The sequence below is a fragment of the Callorhinus ursinus genome, unplaced genomic scaffold (assembly GCF_003265705.2).
Source record: "Callorhinus ursinus isolate GAN/ISIS: 27379988/994484 unplaced genomic scaffold, GSC_fseal_2.0 scaffold12, whole genome shotgun sequence".
NCBI classification, from domain to species: domain Eukaryota; kingdom Metazoa; phylum Chordata; class Mammalia; order Carnivora; family Otariidae; genus Callorhinus; species Callorhinus ursinus.
This window is the reverse complement of record NW_027397074.1, coordinates 63,152,655-63,170,153: the sequence shown is the minus strand read 5'-3', so window position 1 is coordinate 63,170,153 and position 17,499 is coordinate 63,152,655. Positions and strand designations below refer to the sequence as shown.

Sequence of the window (17,499 nt, the reverse complement as noted above, 5' to 3'; positions counted from 1 at the left end):
CTGGTGCCCTAAAACCATCCACCAAGAGTTGCTTCCCCAAGTGTCATTTTATCCCCTCCATGCTGCCGTCCGGAAGCTAGCTCAGCTCCTGTATCACCTGGGAGCTTACGGACATCATCTGGTTAGAGGTCATGCTTTCCCTCGTGTTTCAGTTACACTGTTTACCCATCTCTGCTGGCCCTTAAAACATTCTGCCTGTCAGGACCAGTAGTATACATGTCTGTCTCTCCCACTAGTTTGTATGTTCCTGGAACGAAAGAAAGCAAAGGTCAAAGATTCATATTGTCTCTTTCCCACATTAGGGGCTCAATAATAACAAAATGACATTTACTGAGTGCTGATATGTTGGGCACATGACTTATTTCATTTAATGCTTACAACTGTGTACCCCTAATGGTAAAGAACATGAGCTTTGGAGCCAGACCACCTGTGTTCAAAGCCTCCTTCCCATGCTGTCAACCAAACACCCTTGAAACAGGTGGGATTTTAACGCAGGTCTCATTTACATCCTCAACTCTGTTCTACCTCAGTAGATATCTTTTAATTGAATTAGACCCATTGGCCAATAACCAAACTCATTATTACTCCTTAGCACTAAACAATCCTAAGGCTACCCCCACTAACTTGTGACTTTTTAGACCTATTACATAGGTTTTTAGACCTATGTAATGGATAGTGATTTAGCTAATCATATCAATAATATTAACTCTTTACATTTCTTTAGTATTTTGCTGTTTTCACAGTCCTTTCACATAAATCATCTCAACTGGTCTTCACTGATCCTTGTGAGATGGACAGGATGGATGGCTGTCACTTTCCCCCCTTCGACTGATGAGTATGCTAAAGCTAGAGAAGCTCAAGGCTTGACCATTGCCCTATAGCCAGAGATTGTCAGGGCTACAATTGAACTAAGATCTTCTAAATCTATCCACAGGGTTCTTGCCTCTACCTTGCCTTGTCCCCCAGCACCACTTACGTGTGTACACACATACTCACTTGAGGGTACCAAGAACCAGGTGCTGGGCTAGAGCCTTCACTGGCTCAGGTAGTCTGGTAACCATAGCAATTGTCGCACTCCTCATGGCAAATGAGATCACCCAGCCCACACTGGCTCTCAAGATTTGAGTTAGAAGAGATGAGGCATTTTCCACAGAGGGCCATTAAGTTTGGAATTCCCTTTCCCTGGTCTGACATAGCCCTGGAGTATTGGTCTTCTGGGTCTTTGCAAACCACATCAAGTTGAGTTAGCCAGCTGTGGTTGGTAAGACATCCTAATGGGCAGGAAGAAAGTGCTAAATTGACTTTTAGCTGTGAGCAATTTGTAATTTTGTGTTTTTTGCTGTTTGTATCCCTTAGGACAACTAACGAGCCATACATAATTTTCATTCTTTAAAAATACGATTTTAGTCAGCAGTTTGCATGATTTTGTTTCTGTGTTCTTACATCATGTCGCACATGATGTGATGGAGAAACCTATAGGGAAGTTTTTGTTTCTTTTGCATAAACTATTTTGCAGTAATTGACCAGCCATAGAGAAAAGATTATCTCCTGTGCATGCTCAGTGAGTTCTCTGGTCACCAGAGACCAATAAGCTGTGTCCCTAGAACTATTATCACTTTGTTGAAGAAGCTGCTATGTGAACAAAAACCAGCCTTCGTTAATTTCCCTTTTTGTATTTAAAAAAACCTTGTCAGTATTTCCCCTTTGGGAGTATATAATTTGTCAATAGTGCATATTATTTTAGTTCTAAAGAGGAAAGATGCACAGCAGTAAATTCCTACTAATTTCTTTTCTTTGTGCCAGATCTTAGTGTTTCCACTCAATGAAATATAATTCCCCACATGTTTAATCATATTATGGTATATATGTCTTAAATTTAACTTCAGAGAAATATAAAATTGTAGAAATGTAAAACACTTGAGATGAATCTTAATTCCACACCACCCACAGTGCATGCGCGCGTGTACACACACACACACACACACACACACACACGCACACACAATTTAACTGCTAGAAGAACTGATGGATGCAGTGGTTGGCCTGAGCCCACATAGTAGTCATTGTGGAATCAGGAGCTTATATTAAGCTCAATCTAGTGCTCTTTCCCTCATGGCCTGCAGAGTGTTTTATCTGTTTTAGCTCTCCAACTGCTTTGTAAGCTTCTGAAAGCAGATTTGGTCCTTGTATGTCCTCATTAGAGCTGCTTGGTCAATGCCTGTTAACCAATGTTGGACTTTGTTACCATGTTACAGGAACCTCAAATGTTACACATTCCTTCCATTATCTGGTCATTTTGATTCAACCTCTTCTGTAGATAGAAAAAGTTGGGGAATGGTCAAGTGATCTATGATAGAAAGGAATCTGATTACACTTGGCCATCATTGCTTCTAAACATCTCTCCTGAAGTTGAAAATTGTTTTAAGGAATAGTCTCAGGAATTTCAAGTTATTTATCAGTGGTTAAAATTATCACACATGTTTGGTGACCAGGCTGCTATTACATGTTATTCTTTTATCTTAAAACAAAAAAACAAAAAAACACTTTATTATTTCCGGCAATAGAAAAGGACCTTAGAGCTCATCCTCAAAATGGAAGAGTAAACATTACAAGTCAGCCTCTTGACTGTCAGTTTATTCATTGTGGACTTTTGTGGTGTGGGAGAAGTTGGTCCAAAAATTATTTGCCTTGTTATTAATTTGTAATATTCTAAATACTCACTATAAACAATTACAGTTTGTTTCAGTGTTGGAAGGGGTGTTATCTAAGCTGTCAAGATACGATGAAGGCACTTTCTTTTCATCCATTCTGTCATTCACTGTAAGTATTTGAGTGAGTTCTCTTCTGCTGTCTTTTGGCTGTTGTCATAGTACTTATCCAACAGTTAAGAAAATAATTCTCATAATTATCTCTTTTCCACTTAAGGTGAAAGCAGCTGCAAAATATGTCGATGTTCCAGTAAGTATTTTTTATTTGCTTTTAAAAACTCTGTATGTGTGTGTATAATTCTTTTTAAAATAATTATGGTTTACCAGTTTTATTTCAAATCTTTAAAGCATTGAGTGTCATTCCCTCAGGCAGCAGTTTATTTTCCTTAAGCAAGTGCTAACCCTCGTAAGAAGGCTTGACGTGTGATTATTTCAGTGTACTTTTTCCATTTTAACTTGGGAACTTTTATGGAGGTCAAGTCATTACAAGAACATGTCAGCTCAGTTGCAGAGGGTTGTTCTAATACTCTAGGACCGGGTAGTGAATGCCTCATACTATTTATAGAAAAATGCTCACTCTCTCTTCCCTTTGTATGGAAGCTGCAACAGGTTTCTTATAGGAGTTAAAGTGACAATAAAGATGAACCAGTTAAGGAACTAGTTTTCTAAATACAGAAGTGTTATAAATCAATATTCACCTATTTTAGCATTTGGTGTTTTGCACAATGCTTGGGAAATAATTCATAACCTGTAAATCTGTTCAAAGATTAGGATACCATGAGCTACAATTATAGAAAATTCACATGATAAATATAATCAACAAGTTAGTGCAGCATTTTTAAATTGATAATCCTAACAAATTACTTTTTGCCTTCATCCTATTATCACATAAGTGATCAAGGCCTAATATGTTCTCTTTAATCATATATCTTGGCATGTGTATCACTTTTCAAAGAATTTGAGCACAATGAAAATAAAACTTACAAATTAAAACTAAATGGAATATAAATCATCTCATCTTTGCTTAAGATTGTGCTTGGGTAACATCACATCTAGATTGTCATTATGAATGTCAGTGGTTTAAGGACTGGCAAACTGTGTAGCAGTTGTAGATAGCTCTTGTTTTTAAAATGCAGAACCAGGGGCACCTGGGTGGCTCAGTTGGTTAAGGGACTGCCTTCGGCTCAGGTCATGATCCTGGAGTCCTGGGATCGAGTCCCACATCGGGCTCCCGGCTCAGCAGGGAGTCTGCTTCTCTCTCTGACCCTCTTCCCTCTCGTGCTCTCTCTCTCTCTTTCTCACTCTCTCAAATAAATAAATAAAATCTTTAAAAAAAATGCAGAACCAAATTTTATACTATGGACTAAATAGTCCCCAGATTTATTGCTTCCATAATTATTATGAGTGGATAATTTTTCTTTTTTCATCATGATAAATGTACTCTTTAATCTGCATCCCCTACTCCCCCATCCACCCACCCACCTCCCCTCTGGTAACTATCCGTTTGTTCCCTGTAGTTAAGAGTATAAATGGATATTTTAAGTGAAAAGGCCATGGACTTTCCTGCCTTTGCATAAGGTTTCTTTGGAACAAGGCTTTTTTATTTCACAAATGATTCCCGAAGAATTTTTGGTATACTCCTTGTCTTGTGCCTCGAATCAGAAAATCAGCACTGGGCAATAAGCAGAAATAATCACAGGTGTAGGGTCTTGCAAAATGACAGCACAAAAGAGAGAAAGGGAAAATTAAGAAGAGTTTATATTTCCTATCTTAAAAAGAAAGAGACAAATCATCATAGGAACACATGAAATTCATTGGAATTCCTAACATGTTTTATAATACAGCTTTGTTTTTATTTTGAAATACAAGTGGAATTGGACACCATAAATATTTCTGTTCCTAGGGCTTTTGAAGTTTTTTTTTTTTTAAGATTTTTTTAATCTGTTTTTTTGAGAGAGCACGAGTGGGAGGGGCAGAGGAAGAAGGGGAGAGAATCTCAAGCAGACTCCACACTGAGTGGAGAAGCCCAACTCGGGGCTCAATCTCATGACCCCTGAGATTATTACCTGAGCCAAAACCAGGAGCTGGATATTTAACCAACTGCACCACCCAGGCACCGCAGGGATTTTGAAGTTCTTAATTTGACAGTGTACTAGATCTGTTAGGCCTTATTATAGAGCTTCAGAGTTGATAGATACAGAAGGTGGTTCATTCATTCTCCTTCTCAATGCAGAAACTGCCTTTTCTGATATCCCTCACAAAGATTCATTCAGGCTCTTTTAATTTTCTCAGTGATTACAGGCTTACCATAAGACAGCCTCCTCTTATGTTTAATGAGTTGAAATTCTGTACCTCTGTGAATTCTACCTTGGTTCTAATCCCTCTTCTGCATGATAGCCCTTCAAATACTTGATGATAATTAATCATGCCTCCTCTTCCCAAAGGATATGGCTATTCAAAGCGATATATTGTCTGAGGAATTCTTATTTTCTGTATTAGACATCTTTAATTTCTTCACTGAACTCACTAATTATTTATATATTTAACACTAAGTGCTGGGTCCCGGGCTTACATGATGAAACTATACATTGACTCCCCACAAGCCATTCAGTGTCTAGGATGAAAGAGATAGAGAAACAGACATACATTAAAACAGCTACAGCAACTATACCCAAGCTCTTTATCATGCCAGTCACTCTTCACTCTCCAGATGGATTCAGCTTACCTGTGTCATTATGAAATCACGTAGCCCTACTGCCCCAGCAGAGCACGCTAAACCTTAGACATGGTCTGGTTATGGCAGATTACTAAGGGAGGATTTTCTCCCTCAGATCTGGACAGTACACCTCTATTACTGATGCCTGTGAATATTAACTTCAGCAGCCAGAAGTTGCTGTTGACTGTTAACTTTTTTATGCTAAAACCCCAGCAAATGTGCCTCTCTAAAGCAGTCTTTTAAGGAGAACCTCATGAGGAAAAAGAACACTGGTTCGTCTTTCACAAAAACTAACTCAGAGCTGATCAAAAACCTGCCAGTAAAATGCAGATGATAAAACTTCTAGAAGAAAACATAGGAGAAAATATATGTGGTCTTGGGTTTGGTGATGAGGTTTTTAGGTCCAACACCAAAAACATCCATGAAAAACTATGTAAATTGGACTTAATAATTAACTACTTCTGTACTTTTAAGAGAATGAAAAGCCAGAGACACATATTTGGTAAAGAACTTGTATCTAACAAATACAGTGGCCTGAAGGAGCACATGCACTCCAATGTTTATAGCAGCAATGTCCACAATAGCCAAACTATGGAAAGAGCCTAGATGTCCATCAATAGATGATGAATGGATAAAGAAGATGTGGTATACACACACACACACACACACACACACACACACACACACACACACACAATGGAATATTATGCAGCCATCAAAAAATGAAATCTTGCCATTTGCAACAACGTGGATGGAACTAGAGGGTATTATGCTAAGTGAAATAAGTCAATCAGAGAAAGACAAGTATCATATGATCTCACTGATATGAGGAATTTGAGAAACAAAACAGAGGATCATAGGGGAAGGGAGGGAAAAATGAAACAAGACGAAACCAGAGAGGGAGGCAAACCATAAGAGACTCTTAATCTCAGGAAACAAACTGAGGGTTGCCGGAGTGGTGGGGGGTGGGAGGGATGGGGTGGCTGGGTGATCGACATTGGGGAGGGTATGTGCTATGGTGAGCGCTGTGAATTGTGTAAGACTGATGAATCACAGACCTGTACCCCTGAAACAAATAATACATTATGTGTTAATAAAAAAAATTTAAAAAAAGAACTTGTATCTAAAATGAACAGAGAACTCTTAATACTCAACAATAAAAAAACAACCCAATTTGAAAAATGGCAAAAAATCAGAATAGACACTATAACAAAGACATACAGCTATCAAATAAACATACGAAAAGATGCTTAATGTCATTTGTTGTTAGGGAAATGCAAGTTAAAACAATGAGGTACCACTACCTACCTCTTAGTGTGGCTAAAATTTAAATTAAAAAAAAATTGACAATAGCAAGACGTTGACAAGGGACTCTCATTCATCGCTCATGCAAACGGAATATGGTACAGCCACTTTGGAAGACTGGCAGTTTGTTACAAAGCTGAACAATCTTACCATGCAACCTACCAATTGCACTTCTAGGTATTTATCCAACTGATTTGAAAATGTACATCCACACCAAAACCTGCACACAAATATTCCTACCAAACTTATTCAGAATCGCCAAAAATTGGAAGCAACCAAAATATCCTTCAATAGATGAATGAGACAATTGGAATATATATCCAGGGAAAAAAAAAAAAAGAAAAGAAAAAGAAATTAGCTAACAGGCCACACAAAATATAGATGAATCTTAAAGGCCTATTGCCAAGTGAAGGAAGCCAGTCTGAGAAGGCTACATACTATATGATTCCATTTATATCACCTTCTAGTACAGGCAGAACTATAAAGATTATAAAACAGATTAGCAGTTGCCATAAGTTCAAGGTCAGTGAAGCAACTAGGTGAAGCCCAGGAAACTTTTAGGGGCAGTAAAGCTATTCTGGGTGACACTGTAATGGTTACATGATATTATGTATTTGTACTTTACGGGGGCGCCTGGGTGACTCAGTCGTTAAGCGTCTGCCTTCAGCTCAGGTCATGATCCCAGGGTCCTGGGATCAAGCCCCGCATCAGGCTCCCTGCGCAGGGGGAAGTCTGCTTCTCCCTCTCCCACTCCCCCTGCTTGTGTTCCCTCTCTCACTGTGTCTCTCTCTGTCAAATAAATAAAATCTTAAAAAAAAAAAAAACAGCAAAGATTGAACCTGAACATGGGCAAATTTTTAAAAGATAATTAGGATATCATGGAATCCCAGGACAGAAAAGAGATTGTGATTTTTTAAAAATCTAATTCTATTGCAAATGTGTGGAATAACCTCACTGAAAAAGATGGAGGAAAAAGTGCTGATTTGAGTGACATTGGAAATGACTGGAGTCTGTAATAATAAAGGAGAATGGAACTGTACATAAGCATGGTGGTCTAGTTGATGAAGTGTTTCCCCACAGGCTAACAAGTCAGAAACCACTGTGCCTATCTACTAGAAGTGAACGATTAAGTTCAGGGACAGTGTTTGGTGAAAGCCAAGTTTCTCACTGTTGGAATAAGAGGTTGGAGACGAGGAGGAGGCTAGAATGGTCTGTGTGGTAATTGATTAGAGTTGGAGACATTAGTGTGAACTTGTCTTGAGCTTAACATAGAGCCGGTTGCATGTAGAAATATTTATATATGCATATATTTTCTTGGCTTGTTAACTGAGAGAGCCCAGAAGCAACGATACCCCAGCAGCACCCACCACACCTAGTGCCCAGCCCTTAGTATCTGATCTCACGTAAAGTGAATCAGGACTCTTTGGAGAAATGGCAGATTCTAGGACTGGGGCAGCAAATATATAAGATGAGCTTGGGGCATCTTATAGCGACAGAAAGTAAGGAAGTGTTTAAAAAAAAAAAAAACCCACAATGATAGGGGATATGTTAAAGAGACACAGGAGGCATCTAAAAGTAAGCTCCCAATGGCCTGAGCTAGATCATTTGAGCAAGTAAGTAAGGTCGGTAGTATTAGATTATAATCCAAAGTATAAAATAAACATCCATTAGTCCACACTCATACAAGTAAATGTTTGAGCAAACAAATGGCGAGAAAGATAAATCTCCCTTACAGAAGACTTCCCAATAATTAGTGTAGATACTTTAGTCACAAGGAGACAGCTTAACCCCCCACAACTTAAGGTTGTGCATAGTGACTTCCTATGAGTAGTATAGTATGAGAAGGAGGGAGAGATGGGGGTGGGGGTGTGTGATAGATTTATCATGGAAACACCTGACAAATACTACCTCAGCCAATTGATTGAGGTCAACAGCAAGAATGATAAGTTATGTTGATAGTATTTCCTCTTAATCCTCTGTGGTCTTCTTCCAAAAAACCTGTAACTCCAGTGTAATCATGATAGGTATTGCTCCTTTGTCTACAGTATTTTTTTCTAGTTCTTCTAGAGAGAAGCAAAACGCTTATCTAGGAAGGGCAAGTTTTTCTGCTTTCCAATTTGGAGTCAAAATGTATAATACTGTTAATGGAATTTTGAATACTGCTGAATTTAACAAAGAGAAGGGTGAGTCTGGCCACTTCACTGCTTGAAAAAATAGTTTGGAGGGTTGGTTGGTTGGTTTCCTAAGAACAATGAATTTTTTCATTGTTTTAAAAAAGTTAGATAAACTATTAGAAAATCTTGAAAGCTTTATATCCTTGTGACGGTTTCATTGTTCACATTTCTCCCCCTGCCCCCCTCCCCGCTTTTATGAATTATTCCTCTTCCTGGGCTTCTGTAATATTTAAGATGGGATAAATCTAGTTTGAAGGCTTCAGCTCTGTTTATTTCCTTTGCTTTTCTTTGTGAATACAATTAATTATTCTACTTTGTACAAAATTGGTAAAATACATATTTTTACAACCTAATCATCATAGATATACTCAAACCTATTTTTTTAGGTTTTTGAGAATATATAATCTACTTAACCTACTGAAAATTCTTTTTAAAAGCTTTAAGAATGTTTTCATTCAGATGGAAAACTGTAGAAATTGCTGCGTGAATGCCAAAGTAATAAAGAATCTATTACACAGTGAAAGATATGTATTGTTGTTAAAAATACGTGGGATAAGTTCTATGTTTGTAGAATTATGTCCTGCGTTCCCTGATGATCAATTACAGACTACTTCTGAATCTGCAGTGCTGGAGCTGAGATAGAAATTGCTATTAAAATTTCAAACTGAGACCTGCAGTTGTTTTAAATCTCACAAGATTCATATGTGCAGATTATCATAAACCAGGATAGCACAGTTCCACTCTTGATCGTTTCTTCAAGGCAGGTTTTGTAGGTTATGAGAAGTGCACTTTCAAATTAAGTCATTTATGCTGCAGCTTCTAGTTCATCTTTGAGACAGGAATAGTATATTTAAAAAATTGTCTCCATGGTGTAAATAGACACCATGACAGTGTTTGCATAGTGTATTGTTAACCTTCCGTGGAAGGTTAAGCGGCTTCTCCTGCATCTAAATACGTTGCTGTGCAAACTGACTGCAGCATTGCACGCACCTACCCATGGACCGGGAGAGTGAAGACTTGCACCTGTGGGATTACGTGTAGCAGCAGGAAGTCAGAGCATTTGCAGTGTATAATTAACAAGGAATTTTTTTTTCTCTCAACAGCATTTTCATCTCACTAGGTTAACTAGTGATTAATGGCTGAAAAAAATTTGCTGGAGCCTGCACCCTTACCTAAACTTATTCACTCACTGGTGTATTCTGTTACTTCGGCAGCCAGTGTCAGGGGCACTCACCTGACCATACTTCACTTCCTTCCACATTTATTGATTTCTTGTTGCTCAGGGGGGAAGTTTTTAGATGTTTGTGTCCTTTTACTATAACTTTGTTTCCTCAATTTTGTTCTTTTTTTTTTAAATCAAATTAGAATTTGAGAATTCCTATTTTGATTTAGAGATTACTATCCTAATAAACAAGATGGAGGAGTTAGTGCTTGGTGAACCAAGGATCTCAGAGCTTTAAATGGGGGAATGAGAAAAAACATTGACTCTAAGGGGCATTTAATCCATAGAGTGCTTGCTACGTGGTTTTTAATTGTTCTTCTCTCCTATTCGTTAAGAAAATTATAATTACCAATACAGAAAAGATTTCTAAATATAGCTCTCTAGAACACAATATTCTTGATTGGAAAAAAAAAAACTCATCCAAATTGACAGTTCCTGAAGCTTACCAGATGTCTGCTTTGCTAAGGCCAGTGGACACCCACCTGCACCAGCACATGTAGCAATTCGTTGTCTCTGCCAAGCAGTCACGTGCATCCCATTCATTGACACACACACACACACAAAAAAAACCCAAAACTCAAGTGTTTAGTTATTACTTTTTAGCGAAACTTCATTTCCTAATAAGTGACCATGTAATGTTGAAATTAAATGCATAACATGTAATAATGGAATTAGATGCAGTGACTTCCAAAGTATGTAAATTTTACTGCCATAAAACAGTCTTTGCACAAAGAAGCGCTGAACCAGTGATAATGTCTTCTATCCAAACACATTTGTACTGTAAGTAGAAACTGTTTAAAAGGAAAATTGCATCTTTTTCAGCAATTTATCAGAGATAATTACCCTTCATACGCTAAAAGAAGGATAAAGAACTATAATTCTAATTGGTAAATGTCACCAATTGTTGCAGTTATTCTTACTTGTGTATATTCTTTTAATGATTATAGTCTCATGCCACAGCTACATGAAAATATATTCACTAGGTGTGAAATTCCCATATGTCACAGTTTCAAGAATAGGTAAACAGCTCAAAGATAAAAGAAATAATGCTAATGAGAAATGTAAGAATGCAAGGTTTTGTTTTCCAGGCAAGTGGATCTTAATTTGCCAAAAGGGGAGAAAATATCATTAAAAAAAAAAAAGATAAGCACTTAATTTGGTTGAAATAAACTTTTAAATGAGCTTGGCTTCACACCCTCAACCAGAGATTCCTACTTCCGTAGGAAGTGTAGAAGGGTCTCAACCTACAGATTTCAGCATCATATCCCTTGGGTCTGCCTAAGGGACCAGCATTTAATTTTCTTTTAGGCTTAAACTGTAAAGTGTTTGTTAGCTTTAGATGTTAGAAGATAAACTCCTCCTGGATGGGGTTTCATTGTTGTCGAATGTTACCTTGAAAGAGGTCAAAGAAACAGGACAAAAGACCTTAGAATCTATGGCACGTGTTTAAAGTCCCCATTCCCCTGTCTTCCCAGCTATAGCTTAGTTTCCAATGAGTCTGATGGGTCAAGTGATTGACTAGATTCAATTTGTAAGCCGACTCTTCTGTCGAAAGAAATAAAAGTGGGGTTGGCAGGGGGGAAAATGGTAGAGAAGGCAGGCCTCTCCTTTGCATGTTCTTTAAGTCCCAGTTTAGCTAAGCTGTGCCCAACTGCCTTGGTATTATACATAATACCTATATCATAGTAGTTTGTTTCCAAGCACCTGACTGAAGCTCAGATACTGAGCTACCTTCCTGTACACTACCCATTATACATAGAAAAGTGTCTTCTTGTCATTTTCATTCCGTGGAAGTATGTTTTCTGAATGTTCTCATTTTTTGGTGTTTTGACAAAATTTGAGAAGCATGGAGAGAAGTACTTATCTTAATGGGTTAGCTGTCTTCAAGTATTAATAGTAGTAAACTTTGTGCAAATTACCCTGCTTCTTCACTGGAAAAACTGATCTATAACACCTCCCCTCTCCCCCCAAAAAAGAAGAAACAACCTAGGTTTCTCTCTTGGTTAGCCTTGTCATTTTATTTAAACTTTCAAACATTGCTTAAGAGAATTATGTAGAAAAATAGTGAAGGAATGAATTTGATAATGTTTGAAACACACTCCCTACATTGTATATGGACGCTCTTCAAGGAAAGACCAGCGAAGACATTTAAGTAGTTGTTTCAAATTATAACTAATAACTAAGTTTGTTACCTTGGGTCATGTTTGACCTTGAATTTACGTGGTATACATTTCCCTGTAGGCCAAAAATGAGAGCAGTAATAAGAGCTTCCTGTGATTCTCATTACCTAGAAATAACTTCATTACCAAAAAATCAAATCAGTTTTTATTAATGAGATGTCCATTGCCTATACTGGGCACTACTGGTAAAGAGATGGGTAGTTTTATCATTGTATATAACATATACTCCCCCCACCAAAGAGAGCGATAAGAACTTTTTGTCCTTCTTTTAAGAAGAAGCGCTACCACAACACTCAGAGGTATGCCTTGTTTTTCCTGCAGTGATAATAGTTAAATTCTCTTTCACCTCATTTCTTTGCAAGATTTATTTCAGCAAAATGAGTCTGTTGATGGAGGTTATAAATACATTCTATGGATATGAAATGATACAAGACTGACTCATTTGGGCATCAGTTCTACCATTTTGTTATTAATGCCATATTCTAATCAAATGAATAACTCAGTACAGATAATGGATCAACCCCAAGTGTAGATCATTCAAAGGAGTACTTTTATTAACTAGTCTAGCTATTTGAAACTCAAAAAAGAACTAAAGATAAGTCCAGAAGGAAACTCTTTAGAAGCCATTCAGGTTTTTGTCCCTTCCTGGTACTGATTTTGTAGACTCAACCCTATCTGCTCTAACATTACAAGACACCAGATGTTGGATAACTTTGGAAAGTTATCTAATTCACACTTTAGACCCCTCTTAGGAAATTGGTTCATCAATATTCTTTTTTTTTTTTTAAGAACTTTTTTTTTTTGAGAGAGAGAGAATGAGATATATAGAGAGAGAGCCTGAGGGTCAGAGGGAGAAGCAGACTCCCTGCTGAGCAAGGAGCCCGATGCGGGACTCGATCCTGGGACTCCAGGATCATGACCTGAGCCGAAGGCAGTCACTTAACCAACTGAGCCACCCAGGTGCCCGGTTCATCAATATTCGTATTGTATTTCTAAAATAAAATAGATCTTTGAAATAGTATTGATAAACAGGAATGAATAGAAGCAATGGATAATCCTCAAAATTTTGGTTTACATTTCAGTTTGTAATATCAATTAAATTTTTTGCCCAATATCTTCCTAATAATATTTTACTCAAATTAATAAGAAAATTTAGCTTATGTGCCTTGAGCACCTGGAGTAATTGAGGAGGGCAATCCAAGGAAAACTAACATTTTTGTTTTTAATATATGTGGATAACCAGCCAGAGATAGTGACAATAAATTATATTGGCAATTAGGAAATGATTATTTCAAGTGGGGACTTTTTTAAAAAATGCATTCATTTATACTTGGCATATTAACCTTTCAAGATAGCCCTTAAAGAAAAAAGATACCTAGGGGCACCTGGGTGGCTCGGTCGTTAAACGTCTGCCTTCAGCTCAGGTCATGATCCCAGGGTCCTGGGATCGAGCCCCGCATTGGGTTCCCTGCTCTGCAGGAAGCCTGCTTCTCCCTCTCCCACTCTCCCTGCTTGTTTTCCCTCTCTCGCTGTCTCTCTCTCTGTCAAATAAATAAATAAAATCTTAAAAAAAAAAAAATAGTAGTTTACAACCACATGTCTCTACTCCTTTTAGTAATGATGAATAACTATGACCTCAAGTTACATACATCAATAATAAACTTTTATTTGTTTTAATTATGGAATTTACTGAAGATGCTCATTGTCGATTTTGGTCTTGAGCATATTTTACTAATGTAACTTTGAAATGATATAGTGACTTATTTTCTAAGGTTGTGATTAAATGGTATTTTCACAACTGAGACCTGATATTTTATTCCCCATGCTTTTCCCCCACAACAGAAACCAGGAATGGATCTGGCAGACACCTATATTATGTTTGTTCGGCAAAACCAGGATATTCTTCGAGAAAAGATCAATGAGGAAATGTATATAGAAAAGCTGTTTGATGTAAGTAACTGCCCTTGCGAGGCTTCCTGGCATCATAGAAATATGTGCAGGAAAAAATTGCATTTTGATGGTATGTTTGTAAAGCAGACTCCTTTTCTGATCCTTTTTCTTCTATGCCGCTAATATAGTTGATAATTTTATTTCTCTGACTGTTGACAGAAGCCTTAATTGGCTTCTTTTGTACATGAAAACTGTCACTGTTAGAATGAGAGTCTCAAAAACCGTCTAAGGTTAATTTTAGCAGCAGGACGATAACCAGTTTATCATTGTGTGCAGCATCATTTCACTCACCCTTGCTGCATTCCATAAACAGAATCGTGTTGTAATGGGTTTGGCTCTTCCTATAAAAGTTTTTTGAGTCAATACAGTGCTCTTTAGTCAAACAAAGACCTAAGCTGCAGTAAAGGGCAAATACCTGCCACTCTGCTGTTCTTGAGCATTTTTTTATCTTGATTTACAGCACTGATGCATGCCAACAATAGAACCCTGAAGTTTTATCAGGACAGAAGTCTTCATTTACCCATGGCAACTCCTAGCAATGGGGGATTGTGGTTTTAGAGAGCACATGATCATTAAGTTTCATTTATCTGTAAAGGAAACTTAAGAGAGCAATCCATTTCAGTCACAATGTTGTCACTCATTTGTAATTATTCAGCAGTCAAGTCAAAGGAAATGGGACTTTGCTGGGATGTAACTTCACATAACTCAGCACAGTGCTGATTCTGAAATGGAATATTTGTTTTGAACTGTATGTATTTATGTGCATCTCCCCTGCATTTTAGAAATGCTTTTCTGGCAGTTTCATTTAATTATGCAAGTGACTGCAAATGTTTTCATAACAGCAATTCACGGGCTTCGTGGTGACACTCAGCTGCAGCAGGTACAGAAGGTCTTGCTGCGTCATCCTCTCTGCCATGGTCTGTTGTGTCAGTGTTCACTGTTCATCAGATTGGGTGGTCAAAATGAGTCTTCCCTTTCAGATTGTGTGCTTCGGGCCTCTACCCAGGCTGTTTTACAATAAAAGTATCATCTGTTTTAATAAGCTAAGTGTTAATATGTGTGAAAAGAATGATTTCCTAAAAGCTTTGATGCCCTGCAGGGATAGAAAAATTATCATCTATCCAGCTGGCTGTTTTACAAAATACTGAAACCATATTAGCAACTTCTGCTTCCATTTGGTATTGCTCTGAATTTACAAGCATATGTTTTACTTCCAGATCCTCTTTTACTTTTTTTTGCTTATGTGGTAATTTTCAGCAATGTTGAACAGAATGGGAAAATCGGATTGATGTTATTCCGTTTATGTTTATTCTTGGTATAGCTGAAGTACGTATTCTATGATGAGAAAAGGTAGACTCATCTGGAAATAGGCCATTGTACGTAGGAGAGAGAGAGAGAGAGCGTGTGTGTGTGTGTGTGTGTGTGTGTGTGTGTGTGTGTCTTCAATTTTTCGTCTTGGTGACCTATTTACTACAAAGCTTGCCATCAGTTCATAACAGAGGTAGAATTTCTTTCTCTATCAAGATATTACCTACACTAACTCCCTCCCATTCACCGAACTTTTTTCAAAGACTTTTTGTGTGGCCACAGTAACCAATGGAGCTAACTGAAGTGGATGCAAGGAAGCCAACATTAAAATTATGTCTAGTGTGGGGGAGCCAGGCTGGCTCAGTTGATAGAGCATGCAACTCTTGATCTCAGGGTTGTGAGTTCAAGCCCCATGTTGGGCGTAGAGCTTACTTAAAAAAAAAAAAAAAAAAAAAAAAAAAACGTAAAATTATGTCTAGTTTAATTGTCCTGGTTAGGTATACTTTTCTTTGATGCCTAAGCATCTCATGGCTAAGTTTGCTTTTGAAAGGAACGCTTGACAAGCAATTCTGTTTTGGTTGTGAAGGTTTTGTCATTTTGCATATCCCCAGTAGAACACTGGACTTATTATTTGTAAAATAGTAATAATGTCCTTAAACATTCTAATATTTTTAAATTGCACATTTTTATTACTGTAATTAAAAATAAAAAGTAGACCCTAATTCTATTGATATGTCATCAAGAATAACATATATGAGGGGGTACTAAGAGCCCCTAATTAGCCAAGACTGAATTTGCCTCAATTATAGTTAGTAAATGAGAGGTTATCAAGTATGTGTTGAAAGGTAAAGCAGAATGTGTATCTTAAGCAACAGATCATTACTGAGAGACATTATATAATTATTGGAAATCCTCTTGGCTGGAGCTTAAAATAATATTGTTAGGTGTCAAGAAACAGTTGAAAATAATGACCCTATAAATACTGTTGGCAACCTTAGTCTATTACAGGAAAAAAAAAGATGGAAGAGAACGATTTTACTCAGGCATCATGACAAACTTTTGCTATTCCAATTAAAGTAAGAAGTAAAAAGAAGGAAAGGAAAGGAAGGAAGGAAACAGAGACTCCTCACTTCAGATGCAAAGGAAAATGTGCACACACACATACGTGCCTATTCCCCCTACAGTGAATTAACACTTAGTGGTTTAACCAACCCAGATAAGGGTATAGGGGATCCACTTTCTGTCATGCAGTATGAGAGCTTCACTTCTTAAGAAAAACAGGCTTTTGGGTGCCTGGGTGGCTCAGTCGTTAGGCGTCTGCCTTCGGCTCAGGTCATGATCCCAGGGTCCTGGGATCGAGTCCCACATCGGGCTCCCTGCTCCGCGGGAAGTCTGCTTCTCCCTCTCCCAATCCCCCTGCTTGTGTTCCTGCTCTCACTATGTCTCTCTCTGTCAAATAAATAAATAAAATCTTAAAAAAAAAAAAAAAAAACAGGCTTTGAACCCAAATGAGATTCGCTGAGTTTTGGAAATACCACAAATTGCAACAGTTTTATATCAAACAGTTATTCTGAAGTCACATATTCATCCTGTCTCCAATAGCAACACTTTAACACTTGCGTGTTTTACTAAGTAATCTTTTTTTCTGCATGATGCTCCACTCATGAAAAAAACTATTGAAAATTCTGGCAGACTTTCCCTGAGAGGAGTAGTTCTGGTGTTTCTGACCTCAAAAACTTTTTGATCAGTTAAGCATCTTAATTGTTCCTGATATTTATAGTGAAATACTTTAGAGTTCTATTTAAATAACTATACCAGTGACTAAGGCCAAATAATGACCATTATCCTAGATTTGTGTCCATTGTTTTGGGATGCACCGACAAAGGAGAATGGTACCTCCTACAGTTGTCCATATACAACCAAAGCCATCACCCAG

General features: G+C 37.6%; 1 protein-coding gene across 4 annotated transcripts in view; it reads left to right on the top strand.

Annotated features, from left to right (window-relative positions):
- The window catches only part of CADPS2 (calcium dependent secretion activator 2), a 508,166-nt gene that overhangs the window by 467,685 nt on the left and 22,982 nt on the right, over positions 1–17,499 (top strand). For all 4 annotated transcript variants that reach the window (XM_073899136.1, XM_025865736.2, XM_073899137.1 and 1 more), the window contains 3 exons: positions 2,737–2,820; positions 2,926–2,958; positions 14,148–14,255. In XM_073899136.1, coding sequence (XP_073755237.1) covers positions 2,737–2,820; positions 2,926–2,958; positions 14,148–14,255 — 225 coding nt within the window. The remainder of the gene's footprint in view (positions 1–2,736; positions 2,821–2,925; positions 2,959–14,147; positions 14,256–17,499) is intronic.